This window comes from Canis lupus, chromosome 15 (assembly GCF_011100685.1).
Source record: "Canis lupus familiaris isolate Mischka breed German Shepherd chromosome 15, alternate assembly UU_Cfam_GSD_1.0, whole genome shotgun sequence".
Classification (NCBI taxonomy): domain Eukaryota; kingdom Metazoa; phylum Chordata; class Mammalia; order Carnivora; family Canidae; genus Canis; species Canis lupus.
Genome location: NC_049236.1, coordinates 2,125,610 through 2,145,218, shown reverse-complemented (window position 1 = coordinate 2,145,218; position 19,609 = coordinate 2,125,610). Strand labels below are relative to the sequence as shown.

Sequence of the window (19,609 nt, the reverse complement as noted above, 5' to 3'; positions counted from 1 at the left end):
TTGTTGGTAACTGTTGTTGTAACGTAAGGTTTTCGATTTTTCAGATGCCAATTCTACGGAGTTTGACCCTAAGACCAATCATCCTGTGGTGAGTCCAGTGTTTGAGCCTCACCAGGGCTCAGAAGGGTGCGGAGGGGGCGGTCGCGGGAGCCGTTAATGCTCAGACACGGGAAGGGGACCGCTGGGCCCATCCCCGGGACCCTCAGCCCGACCGGATGGAAGAACTTTCCATTTTCATTGCGTGATCTCTCACTTCTCTTCCTAGTTTGCAGCAGAAAAGGTTTAAGACAGGTAGCAGCCTGGTGGTTCCCGGCTAGGATAATGCTCTGTCCGCCCTCCCTCGGGCCCCACGAGGCTGTAACACCACTGCTGTAACGCGGCTGCACCCAGTGCACACTCGCGGGGCACCCAGTGTGCCAGGCGCCGCCCTCACCCCTCTAGAGACCTCACCCCTCTAGAGACGCCCGTTCGTTTCATCCTCGACAGCCCGGGGGGTGGGCAGATTATTCGAGAGCTGAGGAATGTGGCTCTGATGTGCTTAGTGGTAACCGGAGCCCGTGGGGGCCCGTGGAGCCTGTGGGGGCCGCATGCCTCCTGTGATTGGGGCTCCGGGGGAGGGACAGCGACTCTGGTCCTCTTCAGACTGCGCCAGGGGGTGACAGGTCTGCTCTCGATGACAGCAGCGATGCTGTGATACAAGGTGGTCAGAGCTCTGGATCTCAGGGCATTTTAACAGCATCCGTGTGCATGTGTTGGCCTGAAACTGAACTTTGCTCACGTGAAGAGCTCAGGAGAAGAAGAGTGTAGGGTTTGAGGTGTGCAGCCTCTCGGCGGTGGGAGAGCAGGGCCCAGAGACAGTCCTCGAGGCTGGGAGGTGCCCACAGGAGCCCAGAGGAGCCCGGGACCGAGCTCCGCGCTGTCCTTCGAGCGGCTCATCAGTCCAGGAGAGGTGACGTGTGTTCGAACCTATCCCATCTCGCATCCGTGCTGCCGTGTTAGGCTCTAGAAGGTGCTGTGGCCCAGCAGCCCTCGTGATCCGGAGTGCTGGGGGCAGGAAGGGCCAGGGGCATGGGCCGCTGTGTTCCTGCAGCCCAGGGCAGCCGCCTGAAGTGCTTAAGCCCCACCCAGCACGGGGTAGAAAATGCCGAGAGGAAGGCCTTTCCCCAGCGACGAGTGTCACACCCCCGAGTGTCACACCCCCGCCACGCAGGGAGATCAGAGCTGCTCACAGGCCCCGGCCCCCGGGCAGGCGGGCTCTCTGCCAGCGGAAGCAGAGTGTGGTAGCGCGTGCCTGTTTTTCGGATGCCTCCAGGTCATAGACATGCCGGAGCACAATCCCGGGCAGATGGGCGGAACCATGCGGCTGGGCAAGAGGAGAACCCTGTTCCAGACCAAGAACTCGGTCATGAGTAAGCGCTGCCTCCCCGGCCCGCCTGCAGCGGGCACGTCCAGGACGCACGTCTGGGGCTGCTGCTGGGCTACGAAGGGCCAGGCTGAGGCGTCTTGGGTTTTCTCACTAGGCGAGTTCTTTTCTTCCCCTTCCTACTCAATAGCCGAGGAAGCAGCGTGGCTCTTAGCCCATGGGTGGTGCGGTCAGGGGCCTGGGGGCCTCGGGTGCGGGCGGGCTGGGAGGGGGCAGTGATAAAATTACTAATCGGTGTTAAAGATGTAGGGAAAATTGGGGGAGGAAGATATTGAGAATTACTCCAGTGTCGTTTTCTTGCTCACTGGGAAAATTCTGTCCCAGTGTCTGTCGTAGTTTGCGTCCCTGGAGTAGGCCACCTTGCAGTCCGGCTGCGAGTCCACGGGCTCGGGGCCTACCCCGGCCGCCCCCTGAGCAGGTGCAGCGCTGGCGCCGGGGCGCTCTGCGGACCGTCGCTTAACTGCACGGTGGTGCTCCCCGGTCCCCGGGTCCCCGAGGCCATCGCCGTGGCTCTGGGAGTGTCTCTGTCAGGGCTTAGCTATTGGATGTGTCTGTGGGGGGGTTTTCCCAGGCAGTTGCCAGGAGGAAAGTGCTTCGTACCCCAGTAGCCCCGCGTTGGGAGCTGGTGATGGGAACGTCTGTTTTTGTTACGGTTTTCCTGGCGTGGTCAGTAAAACTAAGCCCGAGAATGAGCCTAAGCTGCGCTGCTGCGAGCAGGCAGCCGGGGTTGGCGGGAGGAGCCCAGAAACAGCTTCCAGGGGCTTGGCTGCTGGGTGACAGCCGTACGCTGAGAAGCAGGTGCGGTCGCGAGTAGCTCGTGAGCCGGGATCCCCTGCATTGGCGTGCTCTCTCCTGCCAGGGAAGCTCTACGGAGACCCGGACTACCTGGAAGAGCGGCACCGCCACAGGTTTGAGGTGAGGAGGCGCTTTGTGACCTTTAACCGCTTCTCCTCTGGAAACACAGGAAGCCGAGAGGTCTGCCAACTTCCTCTTCACGTGTCCGCAGGTGAATCCAGTCTTGAAGAAGTGTTTGGAAGAGCAGGGCCTGAAGTTCGTTGGCCAGGATGTTGGGGGAGAGAGGATGGAGATCGTGGAGCTGGAGGGTGAGTGCGGCGGCCGTGTCGGGGGGGGGGGGGGGGTCAGCGGGTGCCGGGCACGGGGGCGTGAGCGCCCAGCTGGTGGCCGGACAGTGAGCGCAGGCAGCCCTGCTCTGCGGGGGGTGCTCTCGGGGACCAGGCCCTGGGAGCTGGGAGCCCGGCCTCGGGCCTCGTTGTCTGGAATGAGGGCTTGCACTTGCTGCTGCTCTGATTTGCTGCACACTCGGTCCTGTGGCAGCGCCAGCTGGGGCGGGCTCCCTGGGGGGGGGGCAGGCTCCCTGGAGGGGCGGCCTCCTGAGCCCTCCGGGCACCAGCGGGCAGGGCCAGGGCATCGTGTGAGCCCCCTCCGTCTGTGTCCCACCCCCCGCCCCCACTTTATGGCTGCCTTCACCCAGGTCCTGATTACGATGCTATTTTTAGATAATTGTAGGGTCTGTAGGAACAAACGTTGGACGGGGTTTGCTCCTTTTCTGTGTGGATGCACAGGACAAAAGTGCTTTTGTGTCTGTTTCAGATCATCCCTTTTTCGTTGGGGTTCAGTACCACCCGGAGTTTCTGTCCAGGCCCATCAAGCCTTCGCCTCCGTACTTTGGGCTCCTGCTGGCCTCCGTGGGGAGGCTCCCGCATTACCTCCAGAAGGGCTGCAGGCTCTCGCCCAGGTGCGGTCACTCTTCTCTGGTCTGTCGGGGTCCCCGGCTCGTTGCCGCGGGCGTGCTCTCCTCCCTGGGGTCCTTGGGCTGCTTGTGTGCCGCCCGGCCCTCACCTGGCCTCTGGGATCGCAGGTGTTGGGAGCACCCTGGGGTCCCCTTCCCGCTGGCAGCCACAGCCCCGCCCCGGCGGGTCTCCTGCCCCACCGCCACCTTTATCTGGGCCCAGTTACTACTCACGCTGAGCTGGTGGTTAGAGTTTCAGGAGTGAAGTAGAAATTGAACGTGTATCTTGTCTAACCAGAAGCAGAAAATGCCTCCTCCGCATCTCTGTGCTAAATACGTGGTGCAGGGGAGCATCTTTCCGACTCCTGCTGCATGCGGACCGTGTCCCTGTGGTGCTGGTGGTTGGGAGGACGGAGAGGGAAAGCGGGTCTTTGGTGGTAGTGAATAAACTGCCTGAATTCCACAGGGACACCTATAGCGACAGGAGTGGCAGCAGCTCCCCGGACTCTGAAATCACTGAGTTGAAGTTCCCGTCCATAAATCATGACTGATGGTCACGTAAGTGGTGTTCTTCAGCTCTAGTATTTGCGTGCGTTGGTTTTAATGGCGGTAATGCTGGAGTTAAGATACCACCAAAGTTTGGCGTTGAGAGCTTTACCTGCCGGAGGATGTGGGTGATAAGGTCCGTGTGGGCATCAGGTGGGCGAGGCCGCTCTGGGAGGCGGCGCACCTGTCTCCGGGGGCTCCAGTCACCGGGCACTGGTCTTGTCGCCGCTACATTCAGGTGCCGGTGTGACCTAATTCCAGGGGAACTGGGCTCTCAGACCTGGGTACCTCGTGTAGCCGCGAACTGGGAGGTCTTGAGGGAGGTGACCACGGAGACAGAATGGTCACGTTTGCAGCCACTCAGGCTTCCATCAGGGAGTGCTTAAAAACTGACACAACACGCAACACTTTTATGTTGGTTGCTCTTTATTCTGGAAATCCCCTAAGATCCGGACAATCACCGGGCATGCTTTGAACGTTGATCTTTACGTTGACAGGGTTCATATGCTTATGACGTGGGGTAGCTGTGGGCACTGCCCTAAAATTATGCTAAGTATTGTGACAGTGGAGCCAACCGTGTTGGCCGCCTGCTGTGAGTGCACCTCCTGGTGGGCGTGGAGGGAGGGTGTTGGGTTGTCAGTGGTCTGTGGGGTCTGAAAGGAGAAGCAGGGATGTGGTGTGGGCCCATGTCGGGGGGTCCCACCACGGGTGGGGAAAGCTCCCACCAAGCGGCCCGGGCGGGCGGCCTCCTGAACCCCGCACACCTCGCATTGACCCCGGGGCCTCTGGCTGCGTGCATGGTTCCGCAGGCACACACCTGTGCCCTCCTGCCCTGGACGCTGAGCCCCCCGGCCCGTGGGTTCGCCCAGAGGAGGGCTGTGTTGTGTTGGCACAGACGCACCCCGTCTCCCCACCGGCAGTTTGCTGCCTGCGAGTCGGAGAAACCTCCCTAAAGAGAAAGCGAACGTTGTCAGGGGCTGGGTGGTCGGTGGAGCCTGGATCCTCCTGCGTCGCCACATGGGGGCCTCCGTGCTGGTGGCCGTGAGGACACTGATGCGCGGACAGGAGTGCAGGCAGCGGGTGGAGGAAGGAGCCTTGTGAGATTTGGAAAATGTGTGATTGTGCAGGAATTACAGATTTAGCTTCTAATTATTCATATTAGGCTCCCACCACTGGCTTTCGCCGGGGGTGGGCGTGGTTTGCGGTAGCAGCTGACTGTAAACTCCCTTTCCTACCTGAACGGGCATCACGTAACTGCTCTTTTTGTTCTTGTTTTAAACAGGGGCGATCTTCGGGAGAGCCTTCGGACTCTGAGAGTTTACAGCTTTGATTTTACACTCAGCTTTTGACACTTCCTTTAAATTATGTTTTTATTAAGATTATTTTATTATGGGGCAAAGGTATTTGGAAGACTTTGTGACTCATGTGGCCCATCCTGTGTGTCGGCCCCTGACAGCGTGCGCCCGGCATCCACACCCCACGTGGGCCCCGCCGCACTCGGCCGAGGAGGAGGAAGAGGAGGAGGAGGAGGGCGGCCCCTGGGCGGGAGTGGAGGATGCCCCTGCTGGGGGAGCGCCCGTCGGTCACCTTGTTTCTCCAACTACCTCCCGTCGTCGTGGATTCACGTGGGTAGCCGTGGTTTCCCTGGAAGGCCGAGGCCGAGGCCATAGGAGGCGCCGCGCAGACCCAGTGCCCGGAGGGACAGCTCAGGACGCTCTGTGCTGGTAGCCGGAGGGCAGCGCCGCCCCCGGGAGCAGTGAGAGGACGGGGCCTCGGTGCCCACGGTGGCCGGCGGGGACGGTTCGTTCGGTGTCTGCAGCGTGGTTTCTGAATCCCCGTCCTCTGGCCACGCCTCTCCTCCTGGGGCTGGGCCGTACTCCTTGCATCAAGGGGTTGCTTAAAAAAAAGAACAAAGCATCTTTGGGGGAAACTGCCTCTAGAAGCCTCTCCTGTACCGACAGCTTTGCCTGAGGGGAGCTCTTGCTTCCAGAACGGTGTTACTGCAGCTGAAACGCAATCCGAAAGCTATTTTCTTATCGTGGTGCATCAACAGGCACCGCGGTGCCCGCTACCCCTAGCCAGACTCCGTGTATTCTCTAACTTAAGAAATAAATGACACAGAACGGGACCCACTGCGTGTGTCGTGCTCCTGGCGCGGGACGTGGCCTCGTGCCCCGGACCCTCAGCACCTGCCTGCCCTCTGGTGGGGCAGCCTCAGTGGGGGAGCCGAGCTTTGCTCAGAAACCGAGAGGAGCCTTTCCTTCCTCCAGGGCTCAACGCCGGCAGGACGGCTTTATCCGCCCCGGGTCCTCCTGTCCTGGCCTTGTGCGTCCCAGGTCGAGTCCGTTCCCTGCGTGTGCAGTGACCTTGGCACCCGCCCACCCACCCTCTGGCTGCTGAGCCCACGTGCTGGCGGCAACGCGGTGTGCGGGGCAGAGGCTCAGCCTGCACTGCCCTTCCTCGCAGCCGGGAGAAGCCGGGTCCCCGGGTCGGGGAGAAAACCATTTCTTTGTTACCGCGTGGTGCGGTTCCTCCGTGGATCCAGAGGAGCGGACTTCCCCGGACGCCTGTCCCCACTGGGGCCCCGGAGCTGGGGTCTGCCCTCCCCCGGCAGGGTAGCCGCACCCCCTCTGTCCCCATTCCCACCACCCCAAGCCAGGCGTGTCCCAGCCCGTCACGCCGGCCTCATACCTCGACTGCCTCAGCCGCAGCTGATGGGGTGAATTCTAAGCCCTGCTGCCCCGGGGTCGCGTCACACAGGATGGTTTCCGAGAGAGCCGTTCCCCACACCAAGGCTCTGACGACAGCCGCGCTGCCCTCCCTGCAGCAACGGGGCCTCGGCTGGGCGTGGGGTGGTCTGCAGAGCCCCGCGGTGCGCCGATGTCCTGCCCGTGCCGGAGCGCGCTGCAGCTGACCCGCCATCGGGTACAGGCTCCCCGGGCCTGGGGGCCTGAACAGCCCTGCCCCCCCCCCCCCCCCCCCCCACCGAGACGGCAGAGTCGGGCCGGTTCTGAGCCCCAGATCCCGGGAGAGCTGCCCTGGACCCGGCGCCCCTGCTCCTCTGGCTTCCCGAGCAGCACCTACTCTGTGCTGTCCTCACGGAGCCTCTGCAGACCTGTTCAGGCCCCGGGCCGGGGTGACCGGGGGCCCAGGGGCCGAGGAACAGGAGGCAGGAGGTGACCAGTCAGGACACACATCCATTATCCGCATGTCTGGGAAGCGGTGGGAGCGTGGCGCCGGCCCTGGCAGCTGCACGGCCCCGGGGCCCCGGGAGGGGGAGCCGTGCATTCCGGGGCCCCGGGCGTTGCCCTGTTCCACCAGGTTCCGTATTTCCCCGTGGCTCAGACCCCGAGTCCAGGGGCATCCTTGTGTGTTTCCCCTACTACCTGCCTGAGGTAGGTTCTGGACGGCAGCCGCGACCCTATGCCCGGCTCCCTGTGGTCTGGAGCCTGCGCTGGGCGAGGGGGCGAGGAAAGGCTGCAGAGCGTGATGGCCGACGCTGCGGCAGGAGGCTGGAAGCAGGAAGGGGGGCTCGGGGGGCTCCTGGAAGCAGGAAGGGGGGCGCAGTGGGGCAGGGGGGAAGTTGAACCCAGAGCGAGCAGGCTCCTGCAGCGTGGGAAGGGGCCCTCCGGGGGGGAGGCGGCCAGTCGAAGGCCCTGCCGCAAGTGTGTTCAGGGGACGGGGTGGCCGTGTGGCCGTGACGTGGGCGAGGGTCAGGAGGGGGCGAGGGCAGAAGGGCCGGGCTGCGGAATTGTGGGCCCGCTGTTCCGACTTTGCCTCTGGTGGAACGGGGGCTCCTGCAGGGCCCTGCGCCCTGACGCCACCCGACGTTCGCTGGCCATCTCCGCTCTGTGTGCGGACCTGACGGGGGTGGCCTGAGCAGGGATCCTCGCCCAGGGCTGGAGGGAGCCTGGCGTGGAGGTCAGACCCCTCCTGGCAGGCGCTGGTGGTGCTGGGGAGACACGGGCGTCAGTCTGATGGTGACCGTGGGCCCCCGCCCGCGCCCATTTCCCGTCTTACAGAGGAAGAAACTGAACAGCGGGAGCACTTGGCCGCTGAGGGCCCGTCTCTAAGGCCGAGCTGCACCTGCCCGGGCCCCACGCTCTGGGCGGGAGGAGCCCCGCGCTGGCTGGCCTCGTGGATGGGGGCGGGCGCGGGACTCCCCACTCAGCTGCGCGCAGCGGCTCACCGGGCGTCCTAGAAAGAACCATCCTCGCCCCAGGTGTGTGGAATTTATTAAAGGGCTGTGACGGTCACAGGTTCCAGCAAAGGCCGCGGTGGGGGCTGCGGAGTGGCCTGTTGGCCCCGGAGCCATGTGACCGAGTGGGCCCTCCCCAGGCTTTCCCAGTGCACATTCCTTCTGGTGCGTCTCGCTGCTGCATCCGAGGCACGAGCCTCCGAGGAAGCAGGGCCGTCCTTAGAGCTCGGCCCCAGGGTGGCTCCGGCCGTTTTTAGCAGCGCTTTCTGGAAGCATGGTTGCTGGAGTTCCGTGCGAAGAGCCATTTCTCAGCTCCACGGACCCGGATCTGCTCGGCTCGAGGCCCCCGCACGGACGGCCAGTGGGAGGCCATCGGGGGAGCGCCCCCTCCAGGTGGAGCTGGCCTCCGCCCGCCCGCCGCCTGGACCCTCACAGGACGCAGCAGGTGCAGGAGATGGGCCGGCGCCGCTGGAGCTGCTGCTGGAGCTGCTCCTTCTCTGCCATCAGCACCTTCAGCCTCTGCTCCAGGTTGCCCAGCTCGGCCGCCCACTTCTGCGGGCGCCACAGAGCCAGAGTCCACGGCGGGGCCGCCTGGGGGGGCCCCCTCCACCTGGCCTTGAACCGATGGAGGGGGTCAAGACCCAGGGGCCCCGGGTGGGGGTTGAACCGATGGAGGGAAAGACCCAGGGGGCCCAGGGTGGGAGGGTGATTCCTGGAGGCCACTGGGAGGCACGCCGTCCCCTCGAGGTGGGAGCCGGTCCCTGCTGTGCCGCACCCCTGACAAGTCAGGCCTGGGTCTGGAGGGAAGCCGCCTGACCCGACTCCCGCCAGCATCCCAGACCCCGGCCCACCCAGCCTCTGGCGCCTCCCAGTTCCGTGGCCACTTGCCCCCCTCTGGCCGTCAGCCCCTTGTCCCTCTCTGCTTTCCTGTGCCCGACGTGGGACCGAGTCCAGCACTGACTCCCTCCCATCATAAGGGCCTCCCCCAAACGCAGTACAGTCTTCGGGTGCTCCTAAAACTTCTCGCCATGCCCCCTCCCCCGGCTGGCCCAGCCCACACGGGGCGGCGGTCACCGCGCTCAGCCCCTGGGGGCGGGGGGCGGGTGCCGGGGCCGGGGAACACGCCGGCCCTCCCGGGAGCGCACCTGCCGGCACCACTCCTGGATGGCGTGGACGGACAGCGGGCCCTGGGTGCTCCCGTCCCGCCGCAGGAACACCTCACCCTGGTCGGTCTCGTAGAGCTGTGGCTGTGCCGGGGCCCGGGGGCCGTGCACACTCAGGCGGATCACCTTGGGGGGGCGACAGCGGCTCTGGCAGGCTCCTCGGGGCGCCTGGGGCCACCTGGGGTGCGGGGGGCTTCGGGGCCCTCCTCGGGTCACGGCCCCACCCCTGCCCAGCCCAGCAGGGTTGAGGCCCGGACGGACCTGGACCCTTTCCGGGGGACCCACCTTGAGGGGCGTGCTGGCGGCCGAGGTGCTGACCACGGGGATGAAGGAGAGCGTGTAGGCGTCGGGGAAGACCTGGGGCCGGAAGCCCTGCAGGACCGAGTCCACCAGCAGGCGCACGCGGTCCTCGTCGCGGTGGCCGCAGCGCACGCCGTGCACCAGGCCGCTGTCCTCGACGCCCACCAGCAGGCTGCCGCCCCCGCTGTTGAGGAAGGCGCACGCGTAGCGCCGCAGGTGGTGCTTGAAGGCCAGGCTCAGGTACTCACCGCCGCCGCGCTTGAACTCCACACTGCGCGTCTCGCTGCCCAGGAAGGCGCCCTGGAAGAGGCGCTCCTGGCCCAGGATCTCCTGGTGCGCGATGGCGCTGTCAGAGCGCGTGCCCCCCGCCTGGCCCCGGGACCCCCGCAGGGCCCGCCCCGGGGTGCTGCTGGGGGGGCTGGGGCAGGGGCTCGGGCCGCTGTCCTCCTCCTGCGGGGCGGGAGGGCGGGGGTGAGCCGGAAGTCAGCAGCCCCCAGCCCTGCCGCTCGCCCGGGCGGGGAACCTGCGGGGTCCAGCTCTGAGCCGCCCCTGCTCCTTCCTGCCGGGCCGCGGGGTGCATGGCGGGTCTGACGGGCTCCCCCGCCTGCGGTTGGCGCTGCAACTCCTGTGGCCAGTGCCTTCCTACTAGGGTACAGACCCGGAGGCCCTGTGACAGCGGGTGAGGGGGCTCCCAGAAGCCCGCCCCCTCCTGGTCTCCCTGGGATGCCTGCCTCTTGCTTTCCGGACCACGGACCCGTCCCCCCCGCCGCCCCCCGCGCCCCCAATCTCCTGCCTCCTCCGGGCCCCTGAGGCCGCATCCACCGTCTCTGCTCTGTTCCGCTGGCCTGGCCCCGGCCTCCTCGCGGCCTCCCTGCCTCCCTCCCTCCAGGACCCTGGGATGCAGGGGGACTCTCCGTCCCCCCTAACGGGGTTCTCTGCTGCTGTCCCTGGCTCCTGGTGGCCTCCAGTCTCCAGCCAGTGTGTGTGGGGGGCTTGGTGGCGCGGGGCACGCCCCCACCCGCCCCGCAACCCCCAGAGAAGACAGCTTATCAGAAACCTGAGGAAACTGTCCCGCACACGTGCGCACGCGCCTTGAAGTGCCAGCCGCAGAGCTGTTCGGCTCTGCAACAATCTAAACACAGAGTTTTCATCCCAAAAGAAAAGGAAAGCCAAGTGCCCTGGCATGGCCGCTCCCACCCCCGTAGAGGACCCCTGCGGCCCCTGGGGCCTGGCCCCTGCCCCCTGGCCCAGCTCTCCTTCAGCCTGAGCTCCGGAGGCACCAGACGGCTTGTCCTTATGCACGCGGGACGGTCCCCCGCCTAGGACATCCTTCCACTCCCTAGTCCCCGCTGGGGCCTCCGTCCTGCGCATCTGTCCCTACAGCTCTGTGACGCCCGCAGCTTTGTGACTCGTCGGGTCCGGCTCTGCTCTGAGCTGGGGGCTCCTTGAGGGCAGAGCGAAGCAGCCCACACTTTCCTACCCGCCTCAGCCAGCACGGATCCTGCCCCCGAGTGGACAGTGCATACCCTAGGGCCTGGGCTGGCCCGGGGAGGATGGACAGGGGGCCCAGGGAGGATGGACGGGGGGCCAGGGAGGATGGGTGGGGGGCCTCAGGGAGGATGGACAGGGTCCCAGCGAGGATGGGCAGGGTGCCCGGGGAGGATGGACAGGGGGGCCAGGAGGATGGACGGGGGTCCCAGGGGGGATGGACAGGGGGCCCAGGGAGGATGGACAGGGGACCCGGGGAGGATGGACAGGGGGCCCGGGGAGGATGGACGGGGGCCCAGGGAGGCCCCGCGCGGCCCGTCTTCCAGGCTGGAGCTTCCAGGCTGCAGCCAACCACCGCCCTGTGCTGAGGGGGCAGCGTGCAGCGCCAGCCGCAGGCTGTGGTCATCGGGGTAGCACATCCGACCCTGGCTCCTCAAAGACACACCTGTACCCCCGCCCCCGCCCCTCCCCCAGGGCGAGGCTCTAGGGTTCTCAGGCCGCACTTACCTCCCTGCAGTTTGGGGGTCCCTGGCCCTCCCCCAGCACCAGCTCCTTCCCACGGGCCGCCAGCTCCTTGGGGATCTGCTGCTCCTCCCAGGCTGCTTGCAGGAGCCGGGGGAGGGAGGCCAGGGTGTCCTCAGGAGCCGACACCTGCACCAGCGCGTAGGCCCTGCGCGGTCGCCTCACCACCTCGATGTGCTCCCGTGGCACCCGCAGCTCCAGCCGCTCCAGGGTGTCTCGCAGCAGGCAGGTGAGCACGGGCACGGAGAACTGGGGGTTCAGGTGGCCCACGTAGAGAATGTGTGCGCCGGGTGCGGTCTTGAGGCCCGAGTCCTGGGGCAGGGACTTGTTCCCTGGGGGCTCTTGCAGGGGCTGCTCGCCTGGGGGCTCCATGAGGGGCTCCTGCCGCTGTTTGCGGCGATCTCTTCCTGGGGGTCTCTGGAGAGGTCTCTCTCAGAAGGGCTTCTGGGACTCCTCACTGCCGCCTGTTCCTCCCAGGACCGCCCAGGGGGCGCAGGGGGCACTGACACTCCTGGGAGGTTCACAGTTGGGCAGGGCTGGCTGGGCAGGAGCAGAGGGGGGAAGGGTGGAGGGCCAGCCGAAAGGGGCCTGCGGCCCGCCGAGGCGCAGGAGAGGAGAGGGGAGCCAGGGCCGAGGCGGACAACAGAGCGCGTGGGCCTGCCCCTCCATCCCACAGAGGGGAAGACGGAGGGGATGTGCCCCCCAGAGGGCAAGCGGCCCAGAGCTCAGGTCTCAGGGCCCCGCCACGCCCCTTCACGGGCCCCAGGTGTCCTGTCTTACCCCCCAGTCCACAGGCTGGAGGAAACGCTTGGGATTCCCTGGCTATCAGAGATTCCTGCTGCCTCCAGACCTCAGGGAAACCTTTTCAAGGGGACCTCGGAGAAGCAGCCGCCACCCAGGGGTCTGAGGACTGGCAGCGGCTGCAGTGCTGCTTGCCCTTGCCTGGTCTGAACCTGGTGTGAACCTCGTGAACCTGGTGTGAGCCTGCTGTAAACCTAGTGTGAACCTGGTGTGAACCTGGTGTGAGTCTCGTCTGAACCTGGTGAGCCTTGGCTGAACCTGGTGTGAACCTGGCGTGAGCCTGGTATGAGCCTGGTGTGAACCTGGTGTGAACCTGGTGCGAGCCTCATCTGAACCTGGTGTGAACCAGGGGGTTTTAGAGCAGACATCTTTCTGCTTCAGGCACACTGACCGAGGAAAGCTTTGGCCCCTCCCCAGAAAAACGGCCTCCACCCATACACAGCTAATTTGAGGCGGCTGTGGCCCTTCTTAAGAGCTCCTGGTCTAGACGGAGGCCTCCGATCTTGGTCCAGAGAGCAGAAGTGAGGGGGGGGCAGAGCCGGGGCCCTGAAGTACGCCCCTCCCGCCGGGCCAGGGGCCTCACTCCTGAGCTGTGCCCTGTGTGGCCCACAGCAGCACCTCCACTCACCCCCACACGCCTGACCTCTGCTCTGCGTGGCGGGTGCCACCGGCCTGCATCTTTCCAGAGTGGATCCTTGGGACAGTCAGGGCCGGGAGAGCAGTGCGGCTGGGGTGGGGGCGTTCAGGACCAACAGGAACAGGAGGAAAGGACATGACCCTCATGTCCCGATGTTCCTGGGGGAGCGTGGGAGGTGCCAGCCCTCAGCTCCCACAGACCCCTGACCCCCAGCCAGCAGCTCCTGGGGACCCTTGGGGGCTTGGCGGGGCAGCCAGAGGGAAGCTGGGGGGAAATGGGCGGGGCCGGGCACTGCCTGTGATCTCACAGGAGTCAACAATGCCTTCCTGGCTGCCTCAGGGCCGGGGGCCACAGGTCCCCACCTTCCCCTTTAGTCCCCAGTCCCAGGCTTCACGAGCGCAGATGGCCTAGCTACTACCAAGATGAAGCAATGCGCACGGTTGGTTCCAGGTCCTCTCCCTGCCCGGGGCGGAGGCTGGTGGCCAGAAGCGCCCCGAGAAATAGGTCAAGAATTGCCATTCCCTGTCAAGGACAGGCCTGTCACCTGCTGCTCGACCGGCCCGAGACATGGGGGATACACGGCCTCTGTTAGCGCAGCTGGGGGTGGGGGGGTGGTGGTAAATGCTTCTGCTGTGCAGATGTGGGTAGCCCAGTCCACGCAGCTTCCGGAAGCCCTGAGTGGGCGGCAGAGGCTTCGGCCGGGGAGCCTGTAGGGCCGTGGGGGCGCCCCCTCTCCGCGCAGCCATCCCGAAGAAGCTAAGGGCATCTTGTTTCCCCTCGGGATGGAGGAGAAGCTTGGTGGGGGAGACGGTGTGAGGTGCCGGGGCGTGGGGGCGAGGGCCGCGGCTTGCCCTGCCCTGTCCCGCGGGCCATCCCGAGCCACTCAGGTGGGGACCGCATGGCCTGGCTCTGCTGCCCGGGAGGAAGGCCCTGGGGCTGCGCTGCCGCAGGGACCTGGCGGGCCTGGCCAGGGGCGCGACTGCGCAGCGTGATGCTTGTCCCAAGGCCCGCGGACAGGCTGCCTTCTGTGCGAGGTCTGCACCCCCGAGTCCCCGAACAGCCCCCGCGCTTACTGGGGTCCCTTCAAACACTGGATCGCGTGTTTCCCGGGATCTCTCCTCACCTTACATGAGAGGAACGTCCGTTCCACGTCCTTGCTTGGGGAGGGCGCGAAACGGTCACCGTCAGCACTGAATACATGTAGGAAATAGGATTTCAGACGCTAGAGTGTACTGCAGTGTAACCGGGTTATTTGCAGCATCCGCTTCCTAACTGCAGTGGCCGACATGGGCTCGGTGTTCCAGGACGAGCAGCCCCGCGTCCCCTCACCGGAGGGCTGTGACCTTCCTGACACTCTCTACTTGGCACCTAGAGGGAAACAACTCTTGAATTTAAAGTTCAGACCGTGAGTGGACCCAAAGCTGAGGGAGAGGGCAGCTGCGGATACGGCTGTCTTCGTGCTACCTGGGGAGTGTCCACTTGGTGGCCCCACGTGGTTGTGATCCCTGAAAACACAAGGATGGGTGCGTGAAGGGGCGGGGCAGCGATGGCACCTGAGCTCGGCCATTGGGTGGGAGAGGCCAGGAGAGCAAACTGGACCTCAGGGGAGAGGTGGTGTGGACACAGGCCTTGGCCATCTGGGCCCCGGCACTCTGGCCTGTCTTGAGCCCTCCCGTTGCGTATGGGCACCTGCCTGTGGATTCCCACCCACGTCCCACAGGGCCCAGCCCCAGCCTCCCACAGGAGCCTTGGGTCCAGTGTCTTCACCCTGGGACTTGTCACCTGTGGGCTCCTGAAGCACCCGCAGTGGCTGTGGTGTCACAGGCCGGGCATTAATTAATGCAGTTATGACGCTTGGCTGCCATGGTGCCTGGACTGGTTTCCAGCTGTGGAGCTTCCTGGTGACTGGGGTGACCTGGGGTATTAGGATAAGGAGGTTGCACAAAGCTGAGGGCAATGGAGGGAGGGGGGTCTGGGCTCTCCAAGGCAAGAAGGTTCTCTAAGTTTTCAGCTTTGGTTGCAGGGAGGAGGGGGGAGCCACCTTCCAGCTCTTCCGAGGAGGGGTCCACGCGCACCGCCACAACTGCAGCCCATGGAGGTCTTGGGTGGTTTCACGAAGGTGCCAACGAGAAGGGCTGTGGAGGCTCCAGCCTGACTGCAGCGGTGACAGGGATGGCGTGGCCAGCGGCAGGGAGCGGTGCAGATGGTTCCCTAAGTAGTGCCTAGACTCTACTGTCCTCTCCTGATGGTCCTCAGCGCTGGAGCCAATGTCCTGTCCTTGTCATGGGGGGGGGGGGGGCACGTGGAGCTGGTGTCAGGAGGCCTCTGTCCCCCAGTCCCAGAGGCCTTCCCATCTCATGGGTGGCTGGACTGGTGGGGTTGCCGGAGTGGTGTCCCCCGCCCTGCAGCATGTGGGTACGGGCCTGCCAGAGGCCACTTCAGCCCCTCCGCATGACTGTGGGTCACTATTAGAAGGCTTGGCTTCAGGAGATCATTTCAAAAGTGTTTTTTTTCTTAGAAGACATTTAATTCTGATCCCAGGGGTGAGGGCAGAGTGAAGGGGGAACAGATCCTCTCCCCTCCTACAGCAGCTGACGTTTGGTTACCTCTCTAGTTCGGTTCCCTTGGAAACCAGGTAGAAGTGGGATGCCAACCGCTTCAAGGCGACGTTGCTTACAGTAAGAGTGAACCCTCCCTGTAAATCACCTGGATGGGGACGCTGGCTTCAAAGCCACGGCCCTGGGCCTCCCTATGCAGAGGCTCAGTGGGCCCGGGCCTCGCAGGGACCCGGAAGCGATGCCTCCAGAGTTGTTATGCCTACAAACTAGGGAGTTACGGTCCCTCGGGGCGTGATGCTGCTAGGCCAAGGTGAACCCCACTGCTCCCCTTGCACCTGAGCTGTCACCTGGATGATGGTGGGCTCTGCAGGGACTACCCCAAACAAGACTGCTTCATGCTGTCCTGCGGTGGCGAAAGTTTCCATCTCACAGCCTTCAAGGTAGCCTGTGGAAGCCCTGAGTCTGACTGGTCAGCAGGATCTGGGACGGCGGCCCGGGAGGGTGTGACAGGCACCCCTGATAAGCTGTGGAGTTTGGGGTCAAGTAGCTGTCCAAGCTGTAGCTTCCCCACTTGCAAAGGGTGTGGGGGGAGGGGCGGGCATGGTAGTCCCTCAGGGTGACGGTGAGGTTTAAACAAGACTGTGCATGAGTAAGTCAGCACGAGCAAGCTGGTACACTATGCTCTTGGCGACCAGCAGGCAGGAGAGGCGGGAGCTGGCCGGCTCCACCAGGGCAGCCCTGCAGGGTATCTGGCCTGCCTCCACGTGCTGGCGCTACCTCCAGTCCCTGCGTCTGTCTCTTGGGGAAGGATCACACCCAGAAGTTCATTGTCAGGGGTCAGTAAGGCTGTCTCTGGACGGACGGCACGCCTACCACACCCCATGTCCAGGAGCCTGTGGAGAAGACAGTCCTGCTCTGGTTCAGGAGCCTGGACCCAGACCGCACGACCGTGGTGAGAACTCACAGGGGCCAAGTGTAAAAGACATAAATTACTCCCCATGTTGACGCCAGCCATGGCGAGAATTGGCAGGGCCATCATCTGAAGCCCTCATGGCCACGTGGGCCCAACAAAGGGAAATGACCCAGCCAAAGCCTTACAATAAACACACTCACTAGAACTTCAACCTTGGCCTTGGTTTCAGAGTACTTGGCTCAAACACCTGCTTTGGTGCTTCCTGGGACCTGACCTTACATTTCCTCATCCAGAAGATGGGTTTGCTGTGAAGATTTAATGGGCCAATTCTAATTCCTGTGGAGTAGTTCACGGGCCCACAGTGACACAAGAGTGTCAGCTATTATCAGATTTTCCTGCATGGCGCCGCTGCCCCTACACCACCTCCGGTGACCCCAATAGAAATGAGGCCATGTGGCCCCGGACTGGAGTGGGCCCCAGGTCGCCACAAAGGGTAGAATGCAAGCTGGGTGAGCCTGCATCTCACCTCAAGGCAGTGACGAAGAAGATGAACCCAGCCACGGAGGTTCTCAGAGCCGCTGACCCAAATACTGTTCTTCCTTTTTTTTTTAATACTGTTCTTCCTGCTTGGACTTCGTGTGGCTTCTGTGCTCCCCACTGTCTTGCTGCACCAGAGCGTGGCCCTCTGAGGGCAGGAATGAGCTCCACACGGCCTTCCCAGTAGGCATAGGGAAGACAGTCTGCTTCTGGGGACTGCTGGAATCAGAAGGACTCTTGGGGATCACCTTGTCCACACACCTCCTTTAAGAATGAGGAAACTAGGGCAAGAGAGGGGAGTGCTCTGCCATTGGAAGTGCAGTGCTCTGTCGACTGATTAAAACCACACTGGCATCTATATTGGTTTTTATTTATAAACAGATTGACATAAAAGAAGTCTGGATGGCAGCAGGGGCAGCTGTGCTGCTGACTTGCTTATAAAGGAAGCATCTGGATGACGGAGAGGGTACAACTAGACTCCAGCCTGCAGACCCTTCCCTTCCATCCACCTTACGGCCTTCGTGACCTAAAATCATGGGGCCTAACCTCCTTCGGCAGTAGTTCTGGCCAGGGCAAGGAGCTATGGGGCAGGGGACTCCCATTCCCACAGTGGAGGTCCAGGGCTAAAGGGCCCAAGGGCAGAAGAGGGAAAGGTGACAGGGACCCTCTCCTCCCCCCGCTGAGTGATATGGTCATGGCCTGAAGGATCTGTCCATCCTACAGACAACGTGCCCTCGGGGGATGGCCCTGATGGCCTCTGAAGAGGGCCCATGTCTCTTGGGGACCAGGGCCAGGCAGTCTCCCTTCTCCTGAAGCCCAGTGTCAGGAGTGAGAGGAGTATGAGCTGGAGGGCTTGCCCAAGTGCCAGAAACAATACATTTAAACAATAAGAAAAGATCTTTTTTAAAAAAAGGTAGAGGTCTGCACCATGAGTTTGGAGTCTGGGGCTCTCATGAGGTGGTGGTGGGAGCTGCGGGGCAATGGGGTGCCACGCCAGGCCCAGCAGGTGGCAGGGGGATGGGGCCCAGGTGTCAGTCTAAACGCCCTGTGAGAAGCCAACCAGGCTTGAGAAATAAATACAGAGGGACCTCAGAGCTGAGGCAGGGCTGAGGGGAAGAGAAGCGCCAGCCCTGGGCCCACACTCTCCCCTTGGTCCTTCATGGAAGGACATATCATGGCAGGAGGGGGAGCGGTGGTGGCTCCGCACAGCCTCCGGAGTCCTGAGGCGGCCCTGAACTCCACTGAGGCGCCGGCAGTGGGCTGCTGGCCCCCCTTCCGGGGAGAAGAGTGCTGGCCCGTTCTGGGTGACCCCTCGGTGGTCTAGGCTGCGTCTCCCGGTTCAGAACTTGCCCTGCTTGAGCCGGTCAATGTGGAAGGAGAGCTTGAGTGCTGGCCCCAGCTTCAGCCCCATGTACTTCATCATCATGTCGCTGCGCAGCAGGAGCAGGGCCTTGCCGTCGATCTCCTGCGGGGGGAACGTGCCATCAGAGGCCTGGTGGCCTGACCCCCTGGGAGGTGCCAGGTCCACAGGGCCCAGTGAGTCAGCCCCCCTCCCCCACCCGCCACTCCTCCTGAGCCCAGTGGGTGCTCCTCACAGCTTTACTGCCCTGCTGCAGCCTGAGGCAGTGTCCCCACCCTCCCAGCGGCTGATGGCTGACCGCTGATGGCTGACAGGCTGACCTCTATGTTCCAGTTCCCGGGAGTCCCCACCCCCCCAGTCCTGTGCTGGAGCCCCTCTCCCAGACTGTTTCTCTGGGAGCCACCTTCTTCCTGGGGGGCAGGGACCCCTCTGTGTGAGCTAGGCCCAGAGCAGGCCCTTACTGAGCAGCTGTGAGACTTTCAGGCTTGACCCAAGGGTGCCCCGAAACCCACCAGCACGGAAAAGTGAAATGATTCATGAGAGGCAGCACATCTGTTCTGAGCGCCCAAAGGGCAGAGCAGCACCAAGCAGTGGGGGCTGCGGGGAAAGGGGTTTGCACCCCAGATCAGGAGTATGGTCGCTGCTGGCAGGTCCACAGCAGTACCTGGCTGCACAGCCAAATAGTCACAGAAGAGATGCTGCAGGCTCACAGAAGAGCAAGGACAGGATGGGGGCTGAGGAGGTCAGACAGTGGGAGCCATGTGACAGGAACTCTAAGTTGGGCTGAGGCCGCTGGTTCTCAGGCCATGGCAGGCAGATGTGTGAGCAAGCACTCCTAGGAAAAGAGGAGAGTCCTTGCCCTGGCCCTGAGGCCCCTGGCCATGCAGCCAGCAGGAATGTGACACTATAGGCACAGGCTGGACTCGGTGCCCAACCAGGGATGCTTGAGACCCAAGATTCTGGCTCTCTTTTCATTGGGGGTCTCCTGTGCTCAGTTCCATGGGGGCTTTAAGCATCTACAAGTTGAGGAAGCAAGGCTCCCGGTGGACACAGGACTGGTCGGGCAGGGGTACCTACATGTTTGCGAAAAAGGTCAGCGTGAGGTCCAAGCTGAGGATCAGCTTCCCGGACAAACTGCATCACGTCCTCCACTGTCCATGAGGAGGGGTCCCGGCCACTCAGTCGAGAGGTGTCCCGGCTTTCCAGGTATCGGTCCGACCCTGCAGGACAGGAGGGAACCTGCCATAACGGGTGGGGACTGGTTTGTAACGCCCCACCACTCTCCGTGGTGTGTCCCAAGGGCCCTGTGGGTGAGGCTCGTGGCAGTGCCAGAGCAGAGGAACTGGAGGTGACCGAGGGAGGGAAGGGTTTTTCTGCAAAGGGATGAAGCTCTGAGACTCTTCTTCAGTCAAC

General features: G+C 63.6%; 4 protein-coding genes across 19 annotated transcripts in view; 1 reads left to right on the top strand and 3 right to left on the bottom strand.

The window, feature by feature from the left end:
• The window catches only part of CTPS1 (CTP synthase 1), a 29,339-nt gene extending 23,492 nt beyond the window's left edge, over positions 1-5,847 (top strand). Inside the window, exons 13-19 of the mRNA XM_038557723.1 lie at positions 45-88; positions 1,313-1,409; positions 2,283-2,338; positions 2,430-2,526; positions 3,035-3,179; positions 3,640-3,731; positions 5,002-5,847. Of these exons, the coding sequence (XP_038413651.1) occupies positions 45-88; positions 1,313-1,409; positions 2,283-2,338; positions 2,430-2,526; positions 3,035-3,179; positions 3,640-3,724 (524 nt within the window). The 3' untranslated portion in view covers positions 3,725-3,731; positions 5,002-5,847. The remainder of the gene's footprint in view (positions 1-44; positions 89-1,312; positions 1,410-2,282; positions 2,339-2,429; positions 2,527-3,034; positions 3,180-3,639; positions 3,732-5,001) is intronic.
• An 869-nt stretch (positions 5,848-6,716) lies between these two features.
• LOC119869294 (WAS/WASL-interacting protein family member 3-like) lies at positions 6,717-7,964 on the bottom strand. The gene is made up of 2 exons (XM_038557720.1): positions 7,740-7,964; positions 6,717-7,671 (listed from the first exon to the last, which is right to left on the bottom strand). Exons 1-2 carry the CDS (start codon positions 7,928-7,930, stop codon positions 6,816-6,818), a joined length of 1,047 nt encoding a protein of 348 aa, XP_038413648.1. The 5' UTR covers positions 7,931-7,964; the 3' UTR covers positions 6,717-6,815.
• SLFNL1 (schlafen like 1) lies at positions 7,938-12,974 on the bottom strand. Its single transcript, XM_038557625.1, has 6 exons — positions 12,830-12,974; positions 12,344-12,526; positions 11,376-11,821; positions 9,366-9,710; positions 9,063-9,206; positions 7,938-8,469 (listed from the first exon to the last, which is right to left on the bottom strand). Exons 1-6 carry the CDS (start codon positions 12,972-12,974, stop codon positions 8,347-8,349), a joined length of 1,386 nt encoding a protein of 461 aa, XP_038413553.1. The 3' UTR covers positions 7,938-8,346.
• A 4,211-nt stretch (positions 12,975-17,185) lies between these two features.
• The window catches only part of SCMH1 (Scm polycomb group protein homolog 1), a 177,595-nt gene continuing 175,171 nt past the window's right edge, over positions 17,186-19,609 (bottom strand). For 15 of the 16 annotated variants that reach the window (XM_038557703.1, XM_038557714.1, XM_038557706.1 and 12 more), the window contains 2 exons: positions 19,274-19,416; positions 17,186-18,301 (listed from right to left, as the gene is read on the bottom strand). In XM_038557703.1, the coding sequence (XP_038413631.1) occupies positions 18,176-18,301; positions 19,274-19,416 (269 nt within the window). In that variant the 3' untranslated portion in view covers positions 17,186-18,175. Of the gene's footprint in view, positions 18,302-19,273; positions 19,436-19,609 lie in introns of all 16 variants that reach the window. The other variant, XM_038557705.1, reaches the window with a different exon arrangement.